Here is a 20,877-nt window from a genome sequence, read left to right as displayed (position 1 = left end):
TCTCTAAAAGGTGAAAGCCTACGCCGCCACCGACTGAAAGGTCTCTTATCGTCAAACAAAATGAGAACTTTTTATAGAGGCTGGTGAGAGGAAATCGACCGAATAAGTTTCAAAATGGGGAAGATGACCACGAAAAAAAAAAGAGAAGGAAGAAGTCACAGAGTACGCCTCCATGTCTTTAAATACATTTATTTATTTTTTCTCTGAACATAGCCAAAAAACACATTTCAGCGTTAAAGAATACCTCTAGATATTTTACAATTTACCAAACCATTGCACAGATAAAGGATATACAGATTTTTTATTTATGTATTTATTTTTTTTACAGATTTATAAGGTAATCTATGCGCATAATAAAGTAAAATGTTTCACTTAGGAGAGCCTGCACAGCAAGATGGACAGACATGACTCCCTTACATTCCTCTGATAGACTCCTGGCAAAACACAGTGCACAGCAGGTCAGTGGAGCCCTGAAGATGAACGAAAAGAAAAAGTTTATCTAGTAAACTAACTTTTTCATAAAAGGGCAGCGGATTGTTCTAAGCAGAAGTAACAAATGGCCAAATATCTCCATTTATGAACAGCCTTAAGGTCATAATCAACAGGCCGAAAACAGGAGCTCTGGCTCCCTCTGGTGGCAGGTAAGTGGAAGGGCAGTGCTGAGCTGCTGAACCGAAAATTAAAATTTTGTAAAAATGTAACTACTTTTGCGGCTTCTGTTGCCATAATGTTTAAGGGGGAGACTACGTAAATCATAAGCAACGAGCACCCGAGCTGAGGCACGACACCGAACAGGACAGGAGCCTAGCAACAGCAACCACGGCAACAGCGAAGAAACTCTTCAGCTACTTTTACACTTTTTTTTTTTTTTTCGCACATGGCGATAATGTTTTTCTTTTTGGGGTTTTTTTTTGCCTGACGACAAAAAACTACTAAAAGAACACCAACATATATTTTAAAATTACAGCAGAGTTAGAGAGTTAATAAATAACTTGAGAAAGATGACGTTTCGAATGACGTCAATAAATAATCATAGAATTAAATTCAAACACCGGGGAAAAGTGACGTCTGGGTGATATGCTTGAAAAAAAAACGAGAAGATGGTATATAAAATGAACATAAACACCAGGAACACGTTTAAAAGAAGCCACTATTTACCGCCCTTTTCCTTTTCTGCTACTACACCAAATGCAGTTTGTTACAAATATTGGTTTTATTCCATCGTACTAACAGAAGTCATCTGGTTTTAGTTAGAAATACTAAAGGGTCCTTTGAACAAAATCGTTATCTAAAACACCATCAGTGCAAAAGAATTTACTTAGATTGCTAATCAGATTTTAACTATAGAAACACATAATCTTACAAGATGTTAGTTTGAATTCTGCAATGAATTATTTCCAATAATGGACGTCTTTAGAGAAGGATGGAAAAAAACTGAAAACTAAATTTCTTCTTCTGAGTAATCTTATATTTCACGTTCTAAAAGATATTTCGGAAAAAAAAAAAAAAACACCAACAGTAACAGGAATATTTTGGTATACTCTAGTGGAGCTGCACAATATATTGAATCACGTTAGTCGTGTAATTCCATAATCACAAAAGACTGCGTGGATGTAATATTTGGTACAGTATTGCATTTCTGTTACCAGGCATTAATGCTTCATCATGGGAAAAAAGAAAATGCTTTGCTGCCCTTGATACCCACACCTGGTACAGATTTTAGTGAAAGAAATTCAAATGGATCTGAGACATTTCAATGTTTTAAAGGAAACCAACAGTAAATGCGAGTTTCAATGCTGCAATCCTGTACAATAATACTTGGATTGCACGTTTTCGTAACGTCATGCTGCCTTAGATTCCTAATACAAAAAAAAACAAAAGAAACACATGGTGGCTACAAATTAGCATTCGGCGGATAATGTAGGGACATATTTAAAAAACAGCAAATATTGTCTTAACGTGTCTAATGTTTTATACTCATACTCATAGAAGTTTGGCAAAATTCTAATGCCAAATGATAAAAAAAGAAGTAATCAACTTAGGAAAGTCGCTACCAGAATAAAGCAAGAGAAAAAAAAAGAGATAATTAAGCCGATGCTTCAAAAATGGTCGCACAAGGTGCTTGTATAAAATGTAGAAGAGTGAAATACTTAAAACACCTACAGATAAACCCAAAGGGCGATCAGCGTTGTGTGTGCCGTTGAATTAGTTACGACAGGAAATATCTCTGCGAGTCTATAAATGTTTCTACCCTCCAAAAATTGGATCCTAGTTAAGCAAATAAAAATAATCGAGGTGGAACATCAGTAAAAGAGCTAAATTAATACAGATGTTTTAATAAATTCCAGACCGCACAAGAAAGCCAATAAATCCGTCGGCTGTGGCAAATATCGGCCTGACCAGCAGTGGATTGGGCCTAACTCAGTACAGATGTGTCAGACATTTTTAAAATTCTGAGCTCAGGTTAGAACAAATTATATCTAGGAAAGCATAAATAAATCATGTGGAATATCAGCATTAGCTAAAGAAAAAAAGCCATATCAGTGAACACGTGTTGCCGTTTCTGTAGGGCATGCTAACCTAAACACCTGCTGGCGTGTCTATTAAAGTGTCCAGACATGCTACCTCTAAAGAAACCAAACACCACAGGAGCTTATGCTTTACTATCAAATCACACTTGGCATAAATAGCACATAAAATGACTAATAAACCTAGAGGAATGAATGAACACATACAGTATTGGCAAGGTGCAAAGTTAGCAGATGTGCCTTAGCCCAACATGCTAACATCCTTACTGAGGTTCAGTGTATGAACTTTGTGAACAGAGCGTCTCTGCTGTGACGCTGCCGAACGACACACAGGATCAGAAATGGCAGTGCAGGAATCATTGTGCCCCCAAAATTTTTACTATCCCAACCGCCATAGCATTCAAGAGGTGAAATAAAAAACAACCTTCAAAGAGGAAGTTGGCTGCACAAAGGAAGAAAAAAAAAAACACTAGATGAGGTGTTATTTTTACCCCACGGGCCTTTTACCAAGCGCACGGTCCTGAACGGTGCTCCACGTGCGCTTTCACGAGGTTTGCTTGCTTGTGTGCGTGTCAGGAAATAACCATCCTCCCCACTGTCCGACCGTGACATCTGCCACGCTCCTCCTGAGCGTCACGCCAAGACCGTGGGAGAGTTTAAAAAAAACTAATGAAAGCTAGCAAACAGGTGAGAGTGAGGTCGCTAGCATACAGAGAGATTGTTTTAGAAAGCACAGTTGCTTTAGAAATTTACGTGACTGAAAGGTTTGGTTGGAATTCAAATGTCTACATGATGATGTGATAATGATTTGGCCAAGCGTGAAAGGCTTGGAAATGACTCAACTGAAACAAAACGACATAACAAAAAGACACAAAAATGCACACAACTGCCTGAATAAAACAGACATTAAGACACAATAGAACATCTGAAATATAAAAACCGTCTCTGTATAAATAGTAACAATCACAATCAAAAGAAAATGTAGCTAGACATAGGTGGGAGGGTGACGCTGCAGTAACATTACAGTGTTAACGGGGTTTAGAGCACTGCTTTAGATTAAAAAAAGACGTACGATAAAATATTAACACACGTGAGCCGATAGTATCGAGGAATATTGTGTAAACAAGGCAGAAATGTACGTCTGACCAACAGTGTTGATTTAAAAAAAAAAACAACCTAAATATAATCAGCTACACAGATAATGAGGGGCTGGACTTTAACCGAAGCTGAAAACACTGCCGTCAGAATGATGATCCACAGAGCAGACAAGCACAGAAACACAACGCTCCAACCCAAAATAAAATGGAATGGCAAAAGCTGAATGTTTTTTTTTTTTTTTCCTTTTTCTCGGTTTTCATTGATGTGTCCTCGCTCACAAATAAACACGGGTTCTCTGAGGGCGCCGCCGGGCTAGGCGGCCGCCTCGGCAGCCCGCAGCAGACCCTTCTCCGTCAGATGAGCCTTCAGGGAGTTGAAGATATAGAGCTGCTGGTCGGACCGCAGGGCCAGGAGCTGTTGGACCACCTTACTGGGGTTGGGGCCCCTGAGAGGAAACGAAACAGGAGTCAAATGTAAATATTCTGAAGAACAAAAAATAGAGGTGAGGGGTCTTTTCCTTACTGCAAAATGTCAAATATGAAGCAAAGATGAATGTGTGATGTTGAAATCAGACTGTTTTGACGTTGACGGGCCTCTGATCTACGAAGGTTTATTACCGTCATTGTGGATGGAAATTTAATCCTTTTCTTCCCCACAAATTTGGAGATTAATCTAAGAAATTTTGTAGTAAACAATCTGAAATTTCCTTGTTTTTCCAAGGAAATTTCTGAGATTAATCTCAAAATTTCTGAAAGTTTTTCTAGCAAATGTTCGACTTTTCAAATTCAGACATTTACTTGTTTTCAGATCGACAGAATGAGCAATATTAACGTGGCAACGTAAGCTGCTTGTCCAGTGTTCATATTTCAAAATCAGAAAAGAATAAAGTGCAACATTCATCCCACATTGGACTCTGTTCAGACTGCTTCCCTCTGCTTGTTTTCATTCGGCACAGCCATCTTTGTTTCTGGCTCCGCTTCACGATGACCAGCGGCGCCCTCTGTGGGATGGCGGCCAAACTACAACACTAAACAAAGGACTTGCAGCCAATTTGACTCTAATAAATCATTAAAAGACAATTAAGTGTATGTCAATTAATTCAAGTAGATGCATCTGACTAAGCCTTAGGATGATGCTGCTGCTTTCTAGTTAGTTTTGTCACATATAGAGAGAATCAAGGTGAGTTCAGACAGAAAAAAGAAATGAACACAGAAAAAATGAATCGCTCTTGTGGGGATATCCAAGATAAAATTCAACATTAAACAAAAAAAAAAAAAAAGATGCTTGTGTCTGAATGTGACAGATTAAACTTTCACTGTGTTTTAGAGTTCACATGTGAGAGTTTACCTGATGAAGCTGGCAATGTAGACATTGACGAATGTGGCCATTATGTACTGGCAGTCAAATCTGTCCATAATGCCTCCGTGACCCGGTATGGTGTTGGCAAAGTCCTGAAAGGAGAGAAGACGAGCTTTCACCGTGCGCTGAAGTTCGAACATGACGCAGATACACGGCTGCAAACAAGCGGTGAGTGAAAGTGGTTCATGCAGATGGTGAGAGCCTCCTGAGGACGTCCTACCTTGATCTTAAATGCTCTCTTGAAGCCGCTGGCGAAGAAGCCACCGAAGGGCCCCACAATGGAGGCGAAGGAGGAGAGAGCGATGCTGTGGATCTGGAACGGATACAGATGCACGGTGGTCTGTGGACACAAGAGGACAGGGTTGGAGGCAGACAGCCACAGATAGCTGGTTTACAGAACCCAACATCTGTTTAACATGGAGGGTCAAAGGTTGATACAATTAAAATCAACAGTCTCAAAACATAGAGACACAAGAAAAATTTATTTTTTCACTTCAACACTGACGAAAATGGCAATTTTATCTCCCATAATAATAAAAAAAACAAGAAATGACAAACAGGTGTGACGTTGCGGCTCACGCAGGCATCACTGCACCAACTCATGCGTCCTGACAACAGACTGGATATTCTCTTCAATGCCCTGTAACCGTCTCTATTTGGGTGGTGTCATTTATTACAGTTGTTATTCTCTTCCTTGTTATCTGTACAGTAGAAGGCCACCATGCTTCCATGTTTACCTCTGGGCTACGGTTTCCCTTCTTTCGTCTTGTTCACACTGCAAAAACTTTGATGCTTATTTTTGCCCTGATTTCCCAGATTGTCAGCACTTCTTCCCAGTCGGCCATGCTTGTTTACTTTGAACTCATGTTTGATCTCGAGAGGTTTTGCAAGATTTCCCACCTGACATCTGAATCTTGGTGAGTGACATCGGTTGTACAACCAAAACCTGCTGTACCTACGATTTTATTTCTTTATTTTTAATCACCATGTATGGTGGAATCTCTTTGTAAATCTTGCCGTGTGAAGCAGGCATTAGCTGGCTTACGAACGTTTCCTGGCTATTTTTGTAAGACTGTCGTTCCATTAGGGATAAGGTCATCATACCCATCCGGTGACAGACTCCAGGACTCCTGGCAGGCTGTATTCCTGCAGCTGAAACAGCTCTGATGGCTCACAGTCCACCTGGAAACGGTTGGAGTCGTTGTTGAACTCCACAGGACAAACAAAGTAGCGGTATCCAGCCATGACGTAGGAGAGCTGACAGGAGGAGGAGGAGGAAGACGCTCTTCAGTTACAGTACATGACTTTTACAAGACTTCAGAAGTCCTAGAAGACTTTAGTTTTAAATTAGAGATTCAATGTTCGTCTCACCATGATACCAAACACAATAGTGGCGAATAATCCACCAATAAATCCCTCCCAGGTCTTCTTAGGCGACAGCTGCAACAGACAAAATCAAGCATTCATACGCCGTCACGTCTGGCTCAGCGTATTTTATGTAACTCAATTTGTCTTTGACTGAAACTGATCCAATATGAGGCCTGACGATAAATAAATTGTCCCAGAAGTTATCGCAATAAACGATAATATTGTCTTGAGACAATTTTCAAGTAATATAATGATAATGGTACAATAATGCATGTAGATCACCTCAAAGGTCAGCAAACTTTAATTTTTAACTAACATTCACACTGGAACTTACGACGGCATGTTAGGGCCATTGTGGATAGAAAAAAATGGAGTAAATTTCAGCCAAAAATCTCACATTTTTGAGACTAATCAGGAAAAAGTTTTCCTTGCAAAAGTTGAAAATTTTATAGAAGAAAAAAAAACTAAAATTTTGGAACAATCTCAAAACTTTTCTAGAAATTACTGAGCTTTTATGACTGTTTAAAGTCAAACGTTTAGCTTTACAGTGTTTATTCTTTGTACTCCGGTAGCCAAGCAACAACATTTTGTTGCCAAATTCACTCTCATATCTTTTGCAGTGACAATAAAGTGCAAGTCTAAGATTAGTCTCAAAATCTCAAGAGTTTTTTTTAGTGCAATTTACTATATATATTTACATATGACCCCAATATGCCATAATAGGAACTGGAAGACATTTTAAATATCTAAACCAAATAACCAAAACAACCCAAACAACAAATGAAATGGACATCAAAGTTTCTTCCAACACAACTGTCCTTCAGAAAGGGGGACAGTTGAGACCAAATCACCAGACTGAAGACTTTTGTCATCCAGTCTGAATGGAGACCCAAGAAAAAAAAAAAAAAAAGCAATCAAGCTAATGGAATATATCGAGCTCATTTTAATTTATCATTGATTTATTGCGACAGGCCTACTAAACGCTCCCAGAAACATCAAATTGAAATGTTTTCATGCTACCTTAATGAGCGGTGTTCGGCCGAAGAAGAAACCAAACATGTAGGCCATGATGTCGTTGCAGATCACACAGGAAATGGGAACGATGAACCTGTTGAGAGGGGAAAAAAAACCCTGAACTCTATCATCTGAATCACCGCAGAGAAGAACAAGACGAGCTAATTCGGGTTTAACTCGACGAGTGGCATCGGTGCGGACGCGACGACTCACCAGATCATCCCCTCGAACAGGTTGTGGATGATGAGGTGGGACTGGGTCACTACGATCAGCAGAGTCACATGGGTCCAGCCAAACTGAGGACAGAACAAGAAGAGCTCTGAAAAAACCAAACCAAACTGAAGCACACAGCTGGAAATGTATTCATTTTCCTCTTCAAAGCAACAGGTCAGAATTACACAAGCTTGAATTTACACATAAATCTTTATTAATATTAGCTGAAGTGTCCATTAGCTGCAGCTCAACCACAGACGTTTTGAGGCTGCAGAGCCGTTTTACGGTCAGTGACTGGTTTTCTGCCACCTGGCTGTTCGCTTATTACACCACAAAAGAAGAAATTTAAGGCGGAGAAACTTTCTGACTAAAATAATGTTGGCATAGCAACACCAACACATGTTCAGTTGTTACTTTTCATCTCAGGCCACAGCTGATATTCTCTGGTTTTGCATTTTAAATGTTGGGAATTTTGTAGTTTTAAGGAATTTGGAACACAATTGAACATTTGGTTGTCCATTTCTGCCTTATAGGAAAAAAATACAATCCCAACAGGAAGTTGTATTTGTGAGTTTTAAAGTTATAATTACAAGTTTTATGTGAGTGCCTGCTCTGTTTGAAATCACAACTTTTATTTTTGTATTTACCACTTTAAAACTCAAAATTAACTTTAGAAGTCCTAATTATGACTTCGTGTAATTATAAGTTTAAAATCTACAATTCTGACTTTTGTTCTTGTAATTATTACCTTTAGACTGGAAATTATGACCTTTGAAGTCACATTTATGAAAAATCCAAAACTAAAAAAAAAAATCCAATTTATCACCTTTTAGCGTAGAAATGATGACAAACTCAACTCTGACATTTATTCTCCTAATTATGACTTTAAAAGTCAAAATTTTGACTTGTTCTCGTAACTATGACTCAACATGCTGTGAATTTGGACTTAAAGTAGAAACTATGACATGAAAAACTAAAAATCATTACCTTCATTCTCCGAATTATGACTTTATGAAACTCAAAAAATTATGATCAAGTCAAAAACCATGACTTTTATTTCCATATTTATCACTTTGAAACAGGAAATTATGACTTTTATTCTCGTAATCAAGACTTCCTGTTGGGCTTTTATTTTTTCTTTCAAGGAGGAAATAGACTTCCATATAATATTACTATTATACCTGTTAAAAATGATAAAACCTTCATTTTCAATGCATTGTTGGCATCAGGACTTTATAAATGCAGGTGCACCATGACAAATTATTCACATCGACATGACTCCATATGAATGTCTTACTAAATAATAAAGATGCAGATTTTGGTCATTGCTTTTGCTCTAATTAGGACTGAAATCATCATTAGGAAGATTTCCCCCTCCCCAGCTCGCCTCATCGATAGCGCAGCCCACCGGGGAGGACAGCAGGAAGAGGCGGAGCCAACACTCACCATGTAGAACTGAAGGCGGTAATGTTTCTTCACCAAGCTCAGCACGAACATGCAGAAACCTGCAGGAGCAGAGCAACGATGAACACACGTAAAGGAGGAGGAGACTAAATCGTTCACAAATGAGGTCATCTGAGGTCAAACTAAATTTAGCTTGACCCGTTTCAGGCGTTAACGTTAGGGGCCCTCGGCTTTTTGTCTCCGTGGCCGATGTGGGGAGAGGACGCTGAGAAGCAAAGACAAACAGGAAGTGCTCTCTCTGAAAATTGACTTAAGGAAATATGAATGGAGTTTGAGATTTAAAAGTTTAAAGGAAAACGGCACCGTGAAATAGTTTTCACATTCGTAGGAAACTTCAGTTTTGTCTTCAACTCAGGTCGGAAAAAAAAAAAAAAAAAGTTTAGGTGTTTCCTTCCCACCTCCCCACATCCTGTTTGGCGCCAGTCAGAAGCTGCAGCAGCGCTGAGTTACTAACTGACGCTCTGCAGCTCAGGAAGTGGGACTGAAGGTTTTGCTCAGTGCCGGAAACGACCGATCCAACTTTCACAGCCTCAGATTTTCACCGACGATGCAGGTCAAGGTTTAAAGAGAGAGAACTCAGCTGCAACTAAAACCGTGTCGAGGTGCGACTCCACCAGCTCTGCATATACAGACAGGTTGGAATGAGAATGTCCGTTAATAGTTTTCAAAGTTCTGCAACAGGATCTGGACTTTGACTGGGCCATTCAAGCATATTACTACAATCTGGTCATATGCTAGGTTTGCTGCCTGCGGCTTTGTGGCCCCTCCTCTGTGGTTCTTACAAAAACAAATAGGAAATGTTTTTTGCTACTGGTAAAAAGGCAAAAGGAAAGAGTGGCTTTACTGTTTCTTCTGTAAGTTTTTTCATGCATTAGTCTCTCTCCAACAGAAGACGACCGATGATACAAGGCCTTTAATTAGTGGAAAGGGCTCACTCTGCTGGCCTCACTCTAGAAAGTAAAGGGTTTTCCCTCCCGATGTAAAAGTTGTTCTAAAATCTGAAATTAAAAATATAACATTTATGTTGCATATTAGGGCTGCGCAAAATTGGAAACGACAAAAAAAAAATTTGCAATTTTTTTTTAATCCTGTCATGTATTTATCTATATGAAAAACTAACATGTTCCTATTATGCTCTGTCTGTATTTGTGTGATATTCCCATTGTTAGTGCCTGAAAAATATTACGTTGACGATATTCGTTGCACTATGCGCCCGTTTTCTTTCTCATCTCTTTAACATTTGCAGTAACACCGTTAGTCCACTAACATAACACTTAGAGCTTCATAGCCAAAAAATAATACGCTTCAAACGCTGCTTTATGATATTCATTTTCCACATATTTACATTGGAATCACAGTATATTCACCATATATTGTGCAGCGTTGTTGTTGTGTTTAATGTGTGGCCCGAGGGCCGTTTGCAGCCGTGGATTGATTTTGTGAGGACAAAAATTCAATAAATTAGGTCAAAACTTTGATTTTAATTAAAATCTCCTTACAAAAAAATGTTAGAAGCAACAAAATGTAATAATCTTTTCCTAACTTTCTGGTTTCTTCTATTTTCATGGTAACTAGGACCACATTTACTCATTGACTTTATGCTATAAATCAGTGGTCCCCAACCTTTTTATTACCGCAGACAGGACAAGAGTTGGAAATTTTCCTGTGGGGGGTGGGGGGGGCGTCAGATAAGGCTTCTGCATGTTGGTGTTCCCGCTAAATCCTGAATATACCCTATTTGGGTTGTCTTGGCCTTTTTATCGCAGCCTGTGGGGTTTCCCCTGACTGGGAACGAGAATACAACCTGTTGAATGTTTGTGACTGGAATCAGTTCGTGTGGCATGTTGCTCCTGCCGTGAGGCTGGACATGAACTGATCGAACCTGTTGTTATTTTATCAGCTCTGTGATCACAGAGGTTTGGAGAATCGGCCGACAATTCTTAAATCTTGCCGTCTAAACCAGACTTAAGACTCACAAGCTCTACTCATCTCCTCTCGATCACTGCCTAAACGCGCTCTGATTCTGGTTGCTATGGTAACGTTTATTCAAAATAGATACCGATGCACCACAAAAACAAACATTTTACTTTCGTGAAAATTTTAACTCACGATAACAACTAATGGGAGCCCTGAGCTTGTATATCTGCAACAAGACGGTCCCATCATGGAGTGACGAGAGACAATGACACCCGAAGTGTTGCTTATATGCACAGTCTGCGTGGCGAATCAATTTGAAGCTTCGTTGAAGCTTCATTGCCTCATTAGCAGCCGGTCACCGCATGTTACGCAGAGCGGACTTGTAACGTGAGACTCACCTACCGGTCCGGGATAAATCCATTCTCCTGTCTCTTCTCTGAGTTTTTCCCCTTTGCAAAGAAACTTTCCAAAGACATCTGATCTGTTTCTTACTCATTTTGCTGCTTGTGGACTCAATGTTGGCGCGCAAGTAACCGAGAGAATCCGGTTAAAGGATTTTCAAAATAAAAGATCCTCCAGACTCAAATAATACATAAAATGGAAATATTTAATTATTTCTTGCGCGGCCCGGTACCAACCAGGGGTTGGGGACCACTGCTATAAAACACACTTTAGTGCAGTCAAATCCGCTTTTAATTGCTGTAAAAAAGTTGACTGAATAGTGAATACAGCAAATATTTTCAAATAAAGACTGACCTAAATCCTTTTTTTATTGCTGAGAACAAATGAAATATTTTTTCCAGTTTTTTTCAAATCGAGTCCAAAATAATAAGCAACCCGGATGCATTCCATTGCCGTTTCTGCTAAAAAGCCTTTAGCTTTTTTTTTCCCACTTTCTTTTCTAAAACAAAAATTACAAATGACAGAAAATATTTTCAAAAAGTGCCTTTTTTTCCTCCCAATCATCCGTTCTGGGAGTTGTACGACAGACTGTTAGGGCTAGGTTACAAGAATTTTTGTTTAATTGTGAAAATATTGTCATATTTACAAATTAAAGACATAAAGATGTAAAACGGTTTAGAAAAACGGTAACTGCTATCCTGGGAAAACACAAAAACCCAGAAAGTAACCCCGTCCACAACGAGAAACTCAACCCCTGGCATTCCCGCTCGGCTTTCCGCTCCGGCCGTACCTGTGAGGTAGAGTGCGAAGGAGATGAAGCGGTGGTATTTGCTGAGGATGCGAAGAGGCTCCTCTCTCTGCACCAGTGTGAAGAAGTAATCGGTCACTGTCTCGCCATAGAAGAAGTAGTTCACGCACAGCAGGAAGTACCTGCGGGGCACGGGGTGGCGGTTAAACACGGACCAATGAGAGGTCGCCACGCCTGAAGAAAACCTGGACGGCTCACATATGTGTGGTTTGCGACAGACTTTTGTTTTCCAGCAGGTTTTTTTCAGGCTTGTGGCATAAAAATAGCTACAGGGTTTCCTACTGCTGCTAAAACTCAAACCTGCTATTAGTTACGGATTTACAAAAACATCTTTTCAATATTTATTAAAACCGTCACTATGTCGAGGCAGATGACTAATAGCATTAGTGGAAGGCTACAATGTGGTGAAACAGCTGTAGCTTAGCTAAGAGCAACCTGGAGGGGGAGAGCACGAGAGTGACTGACAGCACTAAGACGTAATTCTGCAGTTTGTACTGGGAGAATGCAGATTTTTTTCCCAAATTGTCTGTCTTATACCGTCATGACATATTGATAATTGTAACAAAAATGTAAAAAAACATACATATTTTAGATGAAAGTCACATACTGCAGCTTTAAGGAACAATCTACAACGTGAACAAACTACAAGAGGCCAGAAAACAAACCTCAGGACATCTGCAACGTAAAAAAATTTAGACAATATAATGAGAAACAAACCAAGACGGCTCATTTTGTTAGATGTTCCTATTTTAGCGATGCAGGCCTCACCAGCTCAGCGTCCGGAACCAGGGCAGGTCGTAGGAGTGGTACACGTTGTACCCAATCGTGATGATTTCATGGAAACACTTGATCTGAACGCAGAGGACCTGAACAGAGACAGAGAGAAAAAACCTCGCATTAAAAACTGACTTCTAAAGGTTTATATTAGGAGGAGTCAGACAGGCTTTGAAAGGTTTACATTACATCAAAAGAATGAAAAAAAGAAAAAGCTTTCCAGTTTCCTCAATATTCAAAGAGCAGAACAAGTGTAATATTTATTTCTACCATAAGCTCTGTTGGGTTGTAAGGTTTGCATCAAGCTTAACCAAACAAAATAAAAAGAATGCAATAAAATCCTAAAAATGCAACAAAACGTAAACGGAGGAAAGCGAAACATGGCTGGAGGAGGAGCAGGAGAGGCCAGGATTAAATGCGCAGAGGGATTTTAGTTGCTATGCAGAAAGCTTAGCAGGAGCTTCTTAAAGAGACGGAGGCCCATTTTTGAGGCGTCAAATTGTGAAGTCAAACGACAACTGAGAAAATCACAAAACAGACAGAAGTAATGTGAGGTAGATAGAGCAAGTTTACATCAACAGTATTTTAGATATTAAAAAAGAAACTAATCAATAATTATCGTTATCGACCGATATGCAACGCTTGTATCGTGATACGTTTTCTAGCCATATTGTCTAGTCCCAGTATCCTCCTGTTCCTGTGACCTCAGCAGTTTGTAATGCGATGCCCAAACCATACTTATGGTTTTGTCAGATTTTGAGTATCTTCAGGCTGCCTGGTGAAAACAAACTCATTTATTCTGTGTGGTGCAGCTGGTTAGTTCCATAAACAAATTCACATGTTTGCATGTGACTGGGTGAGGCCGAGTCAGGGGCTTTTCTTACTGGTTTCATATTTTGTAACTCCAGCAGGTGGAACTACCAGGCCTCTGTTCTGCTGCTCTAAGCGAAGGCTGAGCACGTCCAAGACGGTTTGATCTGCAGTTTCTAATTTTTGATGCGTGAAACTTTCAGAGGTTTGGTTGGTACTCACAATCATCATGAGCACCATGGGGCCCAGGTAGATGATAAAGAAGAAGAAGGAGATCATGGCTAGTGTTAGGATGCCTCGTACCCACCAGTTCTTCCATCTACGGGGGAAAAACAAACAAAAATGATTTCAGCTTACAAAAGCGCATCCAGAACAACACGGAGAACTAAATGTGTCCGACTCTGAGGGTGACCTTGAGGAGAGTCCAGACAAGGCCTTGTTGAGAACTTCGGGGGTGTCGTCAGGAGGAACCGGCACCTCGGGGACTCCCGAGTCCACCTTGGACTCGTCGGAGACGGCATCTTTGTCTGCTTTCAGCTCGCTGTCTGAGCCCTTTGAACACACACACACACACACACAGGAGAAATAAAACAGGCATGAAGGCCATCAATGTTGACCTTTTTGGATTTAGAAAGCCTTGACACGAAAGAATCGTATTACGAATGACAATGTTAATGTTTATGGGGCTATGATTGTTGTTCCATGCGGGCGACACAGTTGTCTAGTAAAAGAGTAACAAATTGTTCTTATCATCACTTTAGACTGTTATCAGAATAGCACAACAAAATATTGTAATAAAACTTTAAGTTTATATCTCCCAATCCTAGAAACTCTCAGCTTAAAGATGTTTCATTGGTTTATTTGGAACAGTCCACCGAACGACCGCAGCAGGTTATTAATTACAGTACGCAGTATAAAAACAGAATGTTCTAGCAAAAACAGGCGACTAACTAGGATGCTACACATCACCCTAACAGTAGATGGTTTACTATTTAAAACAAAAGCACACTCTTCTAATATTTTAGACCAACAACTGTTGCTTTTGTAGCTATAATAGGTCCAGTTAGCACGCTAGCTCTAGAACTGTCAACAGTCATGTGATGCAGGACAGGAAAGTGTGGACGTTCAGGTAAAATGTTTTTATTTCTGACCAACCAAAAAGTCTCATACATGGAAAGAAGCCATGGAGCTAAAAGCCGGTCTGGTATTATCAATGAGTCTGTGTCTGATGTTTGCGCTCCAGTTGCTGGCCTGCTGGGGATTACGCTGCTGGCAACAATGTCCCATTAATCACCTTTTCTCCTTTTTTGGCGTGTAATTGGACGAGAGGCAGGTGACGGCCCGGACAGGTTATCATCACAGAGCGACGCAGAGACGCACAAGACCGACAGCCGTGCATGCAAAACCAACTGACCTCATTCTGTCTGTCGTCTTCATTTCTGCTACTGAAAAGAATGGGACTTACTGGGAAAGCTTTAATTCGACAAACCAGTCAAACAATTTACACAAAGGATAAAAAAAAAGTGAAGAAAAGACTGGAAGTGGGTTGGTGTATTCAGAGAATTACAACTTTCCATGATGAATCTCATAACTTTCTACATCAAATTTCAAACGCTGATAAGTTTGCAGCCAGCTAAAGAGAAGCTAATATGCAGAACTATGATAGACAACGAGTTTGGGGAAAAACACTTAAAGACATATGGAGCATGCGTCGTTACCGTATACACTGTATACACAGTGTTTATTTTGAGACGAAAGTGAGAAGAAAGTGTTTTATTCAGACTAAAATCTAGTTTAACAAATGATGACATGGGACTGAGCTGCTGGGGGGATTGTCCATCAGCTTCATCAAGCCTAAGGGAGCACTAAAATTAGCCAAGCAGACCATCAGGGCAGTGCTGTGCGTGGGAAGCGAAGCGCTGACAGAGAATCTCCCTCCATATTGTTGAGCTGTCAGAGCCGTATGTTGACTGGACGGGGCCTTAATGAAACACAGAGACGGTGTCACTCCAAGGTTAATAAATATGAATTCTGGATGTCTATACACCCAGAGGGAAGCCCTGCATTTTAATGTTACGGAATATGTTTTTCTATTAATGGAAATTTATGTCAGTTTAAGGAAAATATATATCAAAACAACATTATGCAATGTCCCACACAGCACACACACACACACACACACACACACACACACACACACACACACACACAGCCGCTAAACCCTTTTCTATGTGCTGGTTTCTATGGAGACAATATCTGCCATTCAGGATGCTGGAGTTAAAAATAGGAACCCATTTCAATCTATACTCTCCTCCCCTTCCATGTTGTCTTGTTAGCAAGTCTCTCTTCTTTTTTTCTTAAGTGACCAATCCATTAGCAAACGCTGCATCCTCAAACCATCAACGCCTCCTTCCCAGATCAATCTGAAAACCAATTAACTGGCTCGTATTTGACATGCTTTTATTGAAATACTAACTATTCGATTTCTTTCATAACTTTAAACCGTCTCACTTCAAATTTGGAAAAGAGAAAAATAAAACGAACCACCACCGAGAGTTTCTTCATTTGTTTGGTCGACATCCTTCAGCGCAAATTTTTAATTACAGAGTCCACCGCTGCTGCCGGAGCACAATGCATGCTGGGTGATGATGATTAGGCATTTCAGTCAAGTTAAATTAGTGAGCTACCAGCGGTAAATATACTGATCCCCTCCCACGTGAAAAGCTTCCTGAAGACCAACAGCTGTGTGTTCAGTGTGATGCTCAGCCTCAACGCAACCTAGAATTTAATTTGATGTAACCATCAACTCCAGGCTTTAAGTTTAAGGAGTCTCTGAAATAAAACATTTATAATATAGAGAGCTGTCGAAAGTTTTCACATGTCTTCAACTTTTACACATTTAGTCAATTTACATTGAAGCAGAACAACACTGGAGCTGAGCTTTTTACAACTGGACTTACCACTTGCTAAGTGGCACTATAGCAGTCCACCAGCGGCCTGCCATGTCTTTTAATTTAAAAAAATATTTATAGTTGACAGAAAATTTGAAAATATCACTAGGTAATTGTGTGGTATCGGAAGACATTATTAACAATACCTAAACACCAAATATAAAGTCTTAAAAAACAACATGAATCTCATAACTTTCTACATCTAATTTCAAATGTTATATACTGATAAAAGTTTGCAGCCAGCTAAAGAAAAGCTAATATGCAGAACTATGATAGACCACGAGTCTATTAATCTATTAATCTAATAATCTAATAATCAAGAGCATTAAGAAACAAACCTAAAGCAAATAAACAAGCAACGCTCAGCCTGGCAAGGAGTAGTAAAGCCTGGTGGCCCGCCAGGCTTATAGTACACTTCTGGAAACCCTGTCCAAGCAAAGTAACACATAATAATTTAAATTAACTGAAAAGAAAACAGTGCTTTAAAGCGTTTTTTTTTTTATATAAAATGAGCTGCAGAGCTCAAATTTTAGTCATGAACTACTTTATCTAGCCTGACTAGACTAGATGTCATTTTAGATATGGACGTGTGGCAACACAGAGGACCTGTTGAAAGACATTATGTTTGCACTCACCACAACATGTGATCTGGTTAAACTAACACTGCAGCGCCTACAGTGGAATGGCTTAGATCAAATGGATAAACGAAACTAAAAAAATTTTTTTTAAATTACCCGTTGTCAAAAAGGTCTAGTCAAAGTCAAAAGTGGAATTTCAATTGAGAACATGTGGCAAGATAAAAAAAAACCATGCAGTTCTAAAAGCAGCAGCAGTTAGAAGCTATGGCTGCATGTAATGACCGTTTCGGTAAATTGATTATTCTTTTGATTACTCTGACGATTAATCGTATTAATTTGGTGCATTCTGCACATTTTTCATTTAACCAATTCAGGTTTTTAATATGACCTTAAAAATACATTAAAGGATAAAATATTTTAGCACCTATAATGCATTTGACAGTTTTTTTTTAAGTGAACACTTCATAAACGTAACAAAGGATGCACCTGCAGCTGCTAAAAAAAGAAAAGAAAAAGAAAACACCCACTCAAAGCTCAGCTCCAGTGTTGTTCTGAATTTTTGATTGGTTAATCCAAAAATAAAACAATCAGAAATCAAATAGCAAAAGGTGCTTGACAGGAGATTTTATTTTCTGAATTTGAACCAGGTGAAGCTAAAACTAGTTTTTAGTGGAACATATTTACAGAAAATAAGTTATTTTTTATGCTAAATGCAAACTGTATAGATTTTTTTGTACAGTTTTGGTTTAATTACTGCTCTGAGTGTGTTGTTTTTTCAGCAAATGGCCTTTTTTGAGTCTGTACGCTCCAATGATTGATTAATAATTACGATGATTTAATAATCGATTCATCGCAATTAATCGCTTCGATCCCAGTTGTAATACAGGTACGGATGCATAATATATACGGGACAATTTGCAAGCTGATTTTCCAACTTGCAACATGAACCCAAATTAACTTCCTTTCCCGAAGGTCCGACAGCTGACGCCACAGGAATCCTGCTCGTGGTGTTTTCGACCTTAATCAACAATATGAGAGACGATACTAAACAACAGCGATCATCAGTGCTGATCAAGCTTTTAATAAATGTAGAAGTACAATGTATGAATAATGTCTTGAACAAGGCAGACTAAATATAAAACTATCTCTGGAGTTGCATCAGTGGAGGTCAGAACCATCGAACCGGTTGATGGTCTCCTCAGCCCTGGTACTGAAATAGCCCCCAATGTTTGGTAGCGACTGTAAGGAGAAGCTCTGGGTTGGGAAACGCTGCCGTCTTTCAGGAAATCCTATTGTTTGAATAAGATTGTCATGCTGGAAATACTTTATATGACATAACAAAGCGCCTTCTGGATAGCTATAATTAATGACCGAACAATTTAACAATCAAGCTTTTTCCTCTCAAACATTACGTTAGATTATTGTTTGTTTTAAATGTGTCTTAATTATATTGTTATATGACATACCTTAAATACTTTAGGTGGCAAAAACACAGCAACATTTTTTGTTGAAAATATGATGCAAGTTTGTTTAGTTGCAATTTGGAGGATTTTTTATTATTATTTTTTGCTTCAGTGATGCAGAAACAACAACAAAAAATTGCTTAATTTTACAATAAACATTTTACAGTTAATAAGGTTAAATTTTCTATGCAATATGTGGGGGGGAAATACATTGTTATTATTCATACATCTTAAATTTAGGTACCTTTATTTATGTTGCATCAATTCACAATAAATGTCATCTGAAGGCACTTTACAGTATAAATAAATAAAGTAATTATAAAGTAGTTGTGTTGGCTAAAATCAGAATCAGCACATCAGAGCTTTGCAAGAAATTGGTGATTGGTAGTCAGGGACAAAATCTATGATCAGTGCATCTGTAATCAAAAACATAAAACTATTTTGGATTTTTAATACAATAGCCATAAAAATAATAGCAATAATAATGTTTGATGTTTTAGACAATGTAAAAGCAAATATATGGAAACATTTTTGTTGTTATTGTTGCTTATTCTGTTCCTAGAACTAGTTTCAACTAAAACCAAAACGCACTTTTTCCCAGGTATTTCTACTTTCTAGTACTGAGTTTAGACAGAATTAGGAGCAGAGAAGAAGACAGGACACAAAGTTGATTAAACTGGGAGGAGCCGCTTTAGCTGCTCTCTGATCACGCGCCTCTAAACGGATCCATTCCGCCGTCACTCCGGCGCCACGCCCCTTTATTGACTCGGATTAGGCATTAAGACACAGTCATCAGACTGGACAGTGTGAACGCAAAACGCTTTCATATCTCTTTAATGCGAGTGAAGCGTGAATTGCATCAAGCTTCGCAACACTATGATGGAGGGTGTTTCTGGAGAAGTCCCACCAGTCAGGCTAAAGCTTCAAGCCCAGGCAGGCTAAGGCTAATGTTTCTCCAGGCACTAACCGTCTCACCAATCAGTTTATTTTGAGCTGTTTCTCCTTGACAAGCTCAGTATAAAAAAAAAAAACAAACAAAAAAAAACACTTGCCCCATGATTAATAAAGCCGTCATGACATTCAAAGCTATTTATCTGTGCTTTAGTGTAAAGCATGGGTTAAAAAAACGCCCTATGTTGTTTATCAATTTAATGTTTTGATTTTTGGCTATGCATGTTGTTCCCCCCCCCCCCCAAGAAACGTTCACTCAGACAAACAGGGGCATCGACTAACGGATAGTACAATTTGTTAAAACTGGTCATTTATATTTTTGAGCCTCTCGGTGGTTTTCGAGTCGTCAAGGGAATAATTAAGATAATTTTTCAAAGAGCTCTGCTCAGTAAAAGAGATGAAACCAGCTGAGCTCGTGAGGCTCGTTTCCAGCCACAGGATAACATCACCCCGCTAAGCGGCTACATGGTGCTAGCATCTGAGCCCAGGCTGGCTAGCGTTACCTTGTCCTCTGATGGCTGCTGCTCTAACGGAGACTCGCCTTCTTTGGCTCCTCGATGCCGCAGCTCTGTCATCCTAGCGGGTGGAAGCCTGACGTTGACGGCCAAGGTCCGGAGGTTCCGACAACAGACTATTTGTTGGATAAACTTCTGGTAAGGTCTAAGCTAAATGTTGCACGGCAACACTTTTTCCCCCCCACTCTCAAAGCGCAAATCAATGACAAGGAGATTTTCCGGTTTTCAAAATAAATGTAACGCAATTTTAAAGTGCTTTACAGTAAAAAATAAAAGAACGACGATAAAAGAATCACGATAAAAACATAGCAAAAGTAAATGTCACATAAGAGGAAAGGATTCTTGCAGCAGCTTTCTGGATTTTTCCCCTTCCTTTTACAGAGGCTTGTATTAATAATATTGAAATGGTCTAACCTACTGAAAATAAAAGCTAATATATTGTAAAAATTCATTGCACATCTATGTCCAAAATGCACAAAGAAATACTATTGGACATGTTAGTCATAATAGCTAATAAAAAAGGCAACCTTTTCTTTAATTTAGCTAATTTTAACTAAACTCCAAAACAATTTCTAAAACTGTTTTAGAAGCTGCGCATTCTGGCAAAAGCCATAATGCTCCAATTATGAAAGGGCCTCAACCACTTGACACAGACAACAATACT

At 39.2% G+C, this 20,877-nt stretch overlaps 1 protein-coding gene across 1 annotated transcript; it reads right to left on the bottom strand.

Moving 5' to 3' along the window:
• Positions 1-173: 173 nt before the first annotated feature.
• Positions 174-20,404, bottom strand: cds2 (CDP-diacylglycerol synthase (phosphatidate cytidylyltransferase) 2). The gene is made up of 13 exons (XM_008417680.3): positions 20,202-20,404; positions 14,168-14,307; positions 13,978-14,074; positions 12,940-13,037; positions 12,154-12,293; positions 9,027-9,085; positions 7,581-7,663; positions 7,374-7,461; positions 6,357-6,425; positions 6,090-6,242; positions 5,206-5,325; positions 4,974-5,077; positions 174-4,071 (listed from the first exon to the last, which is right to left on the bottom strand). Exons 1-13 carry the CDS (start codon positions 20,271-20,273, stop codon positions 3,939-3,941), a joined length of 1,356 nt encoding a protein of 451 aa, XP_008415902.2. The 5' UTR covers positions 20,274-20,404; the 3' UTR covers positions 174-3,938.
• Between the last annotated feature and the right edge of the window lie 473 nt (positions 20,405-20,877).

The sequence above is a fragment of the Poecilia reticulata genome, chromosome 9, assembly GCF_904066995.2.
Source record: "Poecilia reticulata chromosome 9, P_reticulata-male-v2, whole genome shotgun sequence".
NCBI classification, from domain to species: Eukaryota; Metazoa; Chordata; class Actinopteri; order Cyprinodontiformes; family Poeciliidae; genus Poecilia; species Poecilia reticulata.
Note: the sequence above shows the minus strand (reverse complement) of the source record. Positions and strands in the feature narration are given on the sequence as shown.